The sequence below is a fragment of the Cucurbita pepo genome, unplaced genomic scaffold, assembly GCF_002806865.2.
Source record: "Cucurbita pepo subsp. pepo cultivar mu-cu-16 unplaced genomic scaffold, ASM280686v2 Cp4.1_scaffold001122, whole genome shotgun sequence".
Classification (NCBI taxonomy): domain Eukaryota; kingdom Viridiplantae; phylum Streptophyta; class Magnoliopsida; order Cucurbitales; family Cucurbitaceae; genus Cucurbita; species Cucurbita pepo.
In genome coordinates, this window is record NW_019647316.1 from 1 (window position 1) to 8520 (window position 8520).

At 36.0% G+C, this 8520-nt stretch overlaps 1 protein-coding gene across 1 annotated transcript; it reads right to left on the reverse strand.

The window, feature by feature from the left end:
- Window positions 1-4: 4 nt before the first annotated feature.
- LOC111786164 (clustered mitochondria protein-like) lies at window positions 5-7187 on the reverse strand (the record flags this gene model as incomplete). The annotated part of the gene is made up of 10 exons (XM_023666502.1): window positions 5-58; window positions 171-341; window positions 425-538; window positions 3661-3786; window positions 3870-3978; window positions 4096-4214; window positions 4450-4554; window positions 6190-6586; window positions 6841-6969; window positions 7052-7187. Coding segments are annotated over 10 exons (1460 nt in total), but the record flags the coding sequence as incomplete, so codon positions are not given.
- Between the last annotated feature and the right edge of the window lie 1333 nt (window positions 7188-8520).

Consider the following 8520-nt stretch of genomic DNA (forward strand, 5'->3'; position numbering starts at 1 on the left):
CAATCTCATTAGAACAAAGGTCCCATAAATGGGGTAAATGTTTAGTGCCCTCAGCAACCTGTTGAAAAGAGTTACAAAGATCGTCAAAATCTCTATTCATGGGCATACCACCAAGACAAGGTCATCAAACTGATCAATGATATCGTTATGTCATGTCTAAGCATGCTCACTTTTCCTATATACCGAACATTAATTCCCTGAGCATGGAGTGCCTCAGTCAAGGTCTGGCCATCCATTGGTGAGACTTCCAGTGTGCAGAGATCTTGAATGAATTTTGGAAGCACAACATCTGTGAGGAACATACTGGCTCCCCTCACATTATTTTTGTCTTCTTCAATCTCCTGGTGAATGCAAGAGTAAGAGAACTGAGAACATGGGCCTCTAAATAACTGCCAGGCAAAAGGTATGCAAGTTCAGATCTTACCTCTTCACTCCCAGCCAACTTAAACTCAGTTAAGACATTAGGATTAAAAAAGATTTCATTCTGTGATTGTGAGCTCTCTTTGAGATCCTCGGTCTTCTTGTCCTTGCTAGTATCCTAAAAGCAACATAATTCAGATTTCTCAAATATTTACCAAGATCCAATCACTTGGATTTTCATCCATTGATACAATGAAAGATCATAAAGAAAAAAGCATAAAACTGACATTCACAAAATCGCAAATAAGAAGAATAAATTGACCTGCAAATCCACCATCCAAATCCAAGAAGAAATACAGATAAATACAGCGATTGGGAAAATTAATCAAATGATCATATGCATGACAGGAGACTCCTTTGCTACTCATATGTACTGATTGCAGCATTTTTGCAAGAACTTATGAATTCTTCATTATTTATCCCTGCAAGAGAGAACTTTTCCAAAAAGCTTCTTGTTTTTCAAATTCGGAATATTTGATATGCACAATGAAGGGTCGAGGCTGGACAACTCGGCAGGAAGTCCAAGTTCATTTAAACTGTAGAAGCTTAGCTAAACCTAAATGAAAAGTAGATTTGCTAAACCAACAGATTGAATCTTTAAATTACCTTTTTTAAGAGCCTCCATCAACCTTTGAAGTCAAGTTTTCTATTTGCCAAAAATAAATCAATTTTTGTAAAAAATAAAAAAAAGAAATGTAGAATTGAAGTAAAATCACTACAAATGTTGGAATGATTAGCAAGCACTCACAACCTTGTAAGCCTTGAATTATAAATACTCAAGGCAAACCAATACTTGAAAGGCATACATAAAACAAACCCAACAAAATAACCAGTCCCCATGCCCGATTACAAAAAATGAGCTAATCCAAAAGAACAACACTAAGCTGGTAACTACAAAAAATTCTAATAACACACCCATAAAGAAGAATTCAACCTAATTAAATTTCAAAGATACTCCTCCAACCTCTCCGCCCCATAAAAAATTCTAGAGTTCCTCTCAAGCCAAATGCCCCACAACATGGCAAAAAACAAAACTGCCAAAGAACCCTTTATTTGCCACAGAAAACGGGGTTCAAAAGCACCTCCTCAAAAATCAAACAATACCTGCAATTACTTGTTGATGCAACCTTAAAAAGCTTAAGGAACTGATTCTACAGAGAGCTAACAAAATCATAATCCTAAAATCATAATCACCATTGAGGTCATAAAAAATTAAGAATAGGGCAGCAAGAGAAACAAAAATTATTAAAAAACAGTTATTAAAGATTACACATTGAATATGATTTATATGTGCGCGTGTATAGATAACGAGAAACCTTATTTGCAAGGAAAACAAATGAAAGAATACATGATCATACAAAAAGAAAAATCCTACCAAAAAAGGAGCCAACTACAAGAAGGGGCTCCAATCAAGTAAAATGAGTTCTAGCGACAAGGGGCCAAACATCGTCGAAAGAGAAAGAAAGAATCTAACAAAGGACCAAACATTGTCGAAAGAACTTTCACCCTGAAGATTCTATTATTTCTCTCGACCCACAAACACCATAAAATAGTACAAATCATAGCCTGCCACCAAAACAACCATTTCTCATGAAAGGGCGAATGGAGGAGAAGTTCCTTGGTTGACTCCCTACAACTCTGAGAGCTTACAAAGCTAAAGCGGAAACACCTCAAAGAAACTATGCCAAACAAAGTCACACATTCACTATGATTTTTTAAAAGAAACTTATAATATCTAGACCTTTTTTTGTGAGTTCCTCCGCCTAGGTTGTGTTTCTAAAGTTTTGACTCACTCAAGGAGCTCATTGTCTCTTTCGTTTGGGTTCCACCATTCGTGGTCCAATAAGGAAATGACAACAATTACAACTCTCCTTTCTTTAGCGGTAGACTTCAAGCTTAGGCTGGGGAGAGGATTTTCGGCTGTAAATTCTTAGTCCTTCTGTGGGCTTCTCCTGTGGATCTTATTTTCTTTATTTAGTGGATCCTTCCCCTCCTAGGAAGTTTGTGTTCTCGATTTTTTGGAAAGTAAAATCCAAGAAAAGGTGAAGTTCTTTGTCTGGCAGGTTACTCATGGAAGAACCAACACTTTCGACAGGATTTTGTGAAAGTTTCCATTCTTGGTTGGGCATTTCTGTTGCATTCTGTGTATTCCTATCAAGTATTTCAAGGTATATTGAAATATAAAGGATGAAAACTTACAAAATAAATAAGTGTTTCGAGGTACTTGGACTCACCTCTCTTGAGATCTCTCTCAACCCCTAACTACCAAAATAAGGCATCATTTCTCCCTTTCTTACCCCTCTATTTATAATCAAATACACTAACAACTTTTCTAACTAATTACTAGTGTACCTTAATAGCATTCCTATGAAGTTTCTAGGACATTGATGGTAAACCATGTACTTACATTTGTACCTATGCACGTGTAGAACCCAATTTTGACCATTGAAGCAAGATCTAATTATCCTAAGAGGAGAAATATAAAGCCCATCAACCACTAAAGCACTATTCCACCATGACTTCTTCACAACAGCACATAGTATGCCACAACGTATTTGTTACACTACTTGANCGACAGGATTTTGTGAAAGTTTCCATTCTTGGTTGGGCATTTCTGTTGCATTCTGTGTATTCCTATCAAGTATTTCAAGGTATATTGAAATATAAAGGATGAAAACTTACAAAATAAATAAGTGTTTCGAGGTACTTGGACTCACCTCTCTTGAGATCTCTCTCAACCCCTAACTACCAAAATAAGGCATCATTTCTCCCTTTCTTACCCCTCTATTTATAATCAAATACACTAACAACTTTTCTAACTAATTACTAGTGTACCTTAATAGCATTCCTATGAAGTTTCTAGGACATTGATGGTAAACCATGTACTTACATTTGTACCTATGCACGTGTAGAACCCAATTTTGACCATTGAAGCAAGATCTAATTATCCTAAGAGGAGAAATATAAAGCCCATCAACCACTAAAGCACTATTCCACCATGACTTCTTCACAACAGCACATAGTATGCCACAACGTATTTGTTACACTACTTGATTCTCAATGATAGTTCGCTTGACGTTATTTTTAATTTGAAAAAGAAGAAAACAAAAAAAGGAGTGGGAGTGAAGGTATTCCAACACTATTACTTGTCAAATTCCAACCCACAAATGCCATTAAGCAAAAACTTTGTTTGGTTTAAGACAATAGTAATGTAAATAATAAACAGGAAGTAATACATACACTTCCAACACTAGTTACAGCTGAGACTTCCTCCTCTTGTTTTCCACCATCAGCCACTTGAGGAGAATCAACTATGCTAGCTCCTTCACACTCAACCTTGGATTTTAGCTGATCTGCAGCTTGGGCCTTCTCACAAGAAAAGAAACTTTATATATAAATAACATGAAAACATAAAGACACAATTTTTCCACCAGTTCTTTTTGACATACCTGGCAAAACGCAGTAATAAGCTCTGGTCTTAGAATACAAAATCGAGATCCTGGCCCAGTATAGTTTGCATCACGGGGAGTTACTCTCATTAAGTCAAGAAGATAATGCCTAAAAAATAGATTATTGTCTCAGACAATACAATAGCTAACTTAATCAAGTAGCCGAAAACAAAAGGACAGGAAAGCTAAAGGTACAGCTAATAATGCTTCAGGTCTAAGAAATCACCTGTCATCACTACCTACAATGCCCTTGCATTCCACCGGTGCAGCTAACTTGAAAACATTCCCAGATGCATCGAGGACAGAGTGTTCCTTTAAATGCAGACGTTTGGCAGCTTCCAACACCTAGGCATAAACATTGCTTGGCACTTATAGTAAGGAGATATTATTAAACCAAAAAAAGGGCACACTAGAAGATCAACAAATATTAAGAACAAAGACATAACTCCAATAGAAGTAATATCCCTACAAAATTACTATATATTGTTGAATGAATGAGACCTTTCCTGAAGTAGACAATAAAAAATAATGTAATTTAATGAAAAATAATTATTGAAATGATTAATGTCTGCTCCCTCACCTTGGCATGGAATTCTTCATTCCAGTTGATTTTTTTACCATTGTCAACAGAACCATACAGAAGAGAGTCGGATTTGTCCCCTTGAAGAATGCCAGGAAGAACACTCTACAGCAGAAAAGTGGATTATAGCTAATCAGAAACAATGCCGAAACAAGCAAAGCATACAAAATCAGAGAACTATAAGGATATTGTAAAATAAGATGCTAAAGGGCAACAGAGACAGTAATACCATTGCCCCTAAACTCGGTTAACCATTTATGAAACAGGCATGCTAAGCTAAACATCGTACCATTTCACCAGTGCAAAGAGAAATGTTGAGAAGTTAGAGAATAATTTTAGGATGAGAGATAACCGAAGGGGAAATAAAAGCTATAGTGAGACACTAGAGAGAGAAGCTGGGACAGTTATTAAAATTGTCCCAGATAGAATGAGCAAACCAACAACCCCAAAAGATATGATCCAAGTCTTCTGACAAATTCTTATAGAGGATGCACTACTGAAGCCCACCACAAGGCAGAATGCCTCAAAACACGATCCTTGGTATTCACCGTGCCAACCAAAGAGTTTAACCTTTTTTAGAATTTTAAACTTCCATGGCAAGGAGAAAGAAGGACGCCCAGAGGGAGAGAGGTCGCATTGAAAATGGAAATAACAACTACAAGAGAACCCAGGGGACACTAGATACAATAATCCCCATCCCTGAGGGCAAACACAAACCCAACAAAGAAAGAAGATCCACTACATCCATTGTTTCCCTATTGGACAAAGAACAACGGAAGCCCAATGGAGTTGAAGAAGTAGGCGAAGAAGGAATAATGAAAGTGACAAGATTCAGCCTAACCCGATGTCTTCCAAAAAAATAAGTGCTAAAATCATTCCCCACAAAGCATTTCACAAACTGAGAACATAAGGGAATCCCAAAAAATATCACTTTCCAAGGGCTCCTGAAAGTGTCACTATCCCCTTACTCGAGGTCCACTCAAATGGATGAGGCTCGTACTGGCTCATAATAACCCAATATCATAGAGAGTTCGTCTCTAAAGGGAAATTCCATGGCCATTCAGGAAAAAGGTGCGTACTTATGAAGCCTCTAGTTGCCAACACCAAAACCTCTTAGATCCAAAAGGTCTGACACAACATCTTAAACCACCAAATGAGACCTCTGTTATCTACTAACGAGAGATAAGTTAGAGATATGTGGTAGAGGGAGAGGAGGGTTCCTACGAGTTAAATATAATACTGAAAAGGTGAGATTTTGCAAAACCAAAACTTCCTTTTTGGCTCTTAAAATTAATTCAACAAAACTGTTTCAAAATTCAAAAGTCTAAACCGAATGGGTTAACAATGAAAAACTAAAGACAGAAATCAAAATAGTTATCAATCCTGACTTTAATTTTTTTGAAATAAAAAACAAAAACACAGAAAAAAGACCTAAACTTGACCCCAAAATTATCTTAACAAATAATTATAATTATCCCAAATAAACCCATTAAACCCAGCATCAGAACTGGAACAAAGGAAAACATGTTATCATCCTTCATCCCCAATCCCATGGATTTTGATTTTGACTTTGGTTCACATCCTAAACAGATATATGGTAATCCACTCCATTCTGGTCCTTGTTGAAAAATAAAAGAGGGTAAGCACAAACACAGTATTCCAAGGAGATTGAAGTAAACCTTGCAAGCAGGAGGAGAGAGTAATGAAGCAGAAATTAACATCAATAAATGATAAGCTTACCTGAGCTACCACTCTATGACCCCTGTGATCAATGATTGCCATGGCAAGGTTGTAAAGCCCAGGGACATCTGCTTCCTGATATGCTTGTGTGCCTTTCAAATCGTTATTTGCAGAGGCATATGTAGCTTGCTCACTCTCAGTCAACTGAATCTCAGTTGAACCATCAGGTGAAGATTCAGTTATACCATTAACTTCCAAAGTACCACGTGAATTACATCTTTCACCATAAGAAAGTACAATGTCACCGTGCAATGAACGATCAATAGCCCTCTCCGAAGGACCATGTAAAGAGCTTGTGCCCTGGTTTTTTGAATTACCATCAGACGCAGATCTCTTGGATATGTGTTCAAGGTCCGCATCCACAGCAAAGCTGAAGAAAATATTGTTGTGTACATACCTAAAATTCAATGAAGGTATAGCTCAATATCAATTCAATGACTCATGAAATTGTAACAAACAAAATGATTGGTTATAAATTCAACATTCAGATTAACGAGCCAGCCTATCATGACATGCACACAATATATTTATTAACTATCTAATGTATAAATAAAGGCTTCAATAAGGAATGCAGCAGGAAGCAGCTATTTGCATGACGATGTGGAACTAAAGTTGGCCTTCCTGCCTAGGAAGTTTCTTCTAACAACTAACATGTGAAAGCATTCTGGATCGGTTGGATTTATTGGGGGTATGCATCTGTTGATGACTCCAATAGCACCACGGATAGCTGCATCGACGAAATCTGAAGTTACTTTGTGGAGAGCCCTATCACGCAAAACCCTGCATCATATAGCCTTTGTTAAGAATTGATCACAGAAACAAAGAGGCAAAGGCAGGCCTATTAACAAAGAGGTAACTATACCTTTCCTGCGGAGTTGTATGAGGAAACTCCCGACAAGACTGCAACTCCTCATTCCAATCCCGTTGCATGCCAATCAGCTCACTACCAAAGGAGAGTGTTAGTGCATCTTCTGCCCTGGCTGCATCACGCTTATGGTCTACAAAAATAAAACACAAATAGAATTAATTACATCAAACAATTGAAACAGAGATCAAGAAGCAAAACAAGCTATTTCGAAAAGAAATAACAGCAATTTGCAGAAAGTACAATGTCTTTTTGCACATAAATTTACTAGAGGTTCAAAACTATCTTTATCTAGCTCACATATCATGTAACTATTACATTTTCAACGAATGAGCTATTCAAAATAATTATAGCATAAAGCAGCCATGCATATAAGATAGTATAGTCTAAATACTAATGCTATCTCTAAGTTAATGATATTAATTAACCATTAACCAATTTAACATATCAATTTGATAACTTTTATTTCCATCAAGATACTGATACGTGAATTTGGAACTTTTTAAGAATGGCATGGAGAACAATAGTTATTCAATATTTTTACATTGAGTTCATTATTTTTTAGGTTAAATTACTGGTTTAGTCCCTTGACTTTCAGGTTTGTATTTATTTTGATCCCTAAACTTTCAAAAGGGCATAATAGGTCTTGAAAGTTTAATTTTAAGTCTAATAAGTCCCTAAAAACTTAAGAGCTTGGGTCTAATGGGTACCTAAATTTTAAATTTTGATGCCTTTGATATAAAATTATTTGATAATTGATATATTAGATATAAAATTAAACTATACCCTAAAATTTCAATTTTATACTTGGAAGATACATAAAATAAATAAATATATATATATATATATATATATATCTGTGTGTGCGCGCGCGTGTAATAGGTAAAAAAAACCTATTACATCCAAATTACAAAATTGAAAGTTTAAGGATCTATTAGATATTTTTTAAAGTTTAGGAACTTAATGGACATAAAATTGAAAGTCTAAGAATCTAATAGAAATTTTTTAAATTTCATGGAAATACTTCATATAGTTGAATTCAATGACTTGTTAACTTTTGAAAGTTCAGAGACCAAATAAATCTCATTGGAGAACCACCTTGACTCTATCCCATTTGGTTGTCAAAGGCACTCATATGATATTAAAACCTTAGACGGTAGGCTGAGCCCATTGATTAGCCATTAACTTCTTTTACTTTATATTCGCCCCAATGATCACTAGACCAACGTTGGCGGTGACAAGGAGCTTATTTAATAATAAATTGATGTAAAGGATAAATAAAGAAGTCTTAATGTGGAATAAATTAAATCAATCATCAAAGGCAACATATAAAATGGAATGTTCTTCAAAGAACCGAAGTAGAAGGTTTGGTATCCCAGCACTTGCGAATAGAAGATACTGATCTGCTATATCATGCTTTAAGGTGCTAAAAAAGAGGACGAACTGGATTCAAGGGATGAAGCAAC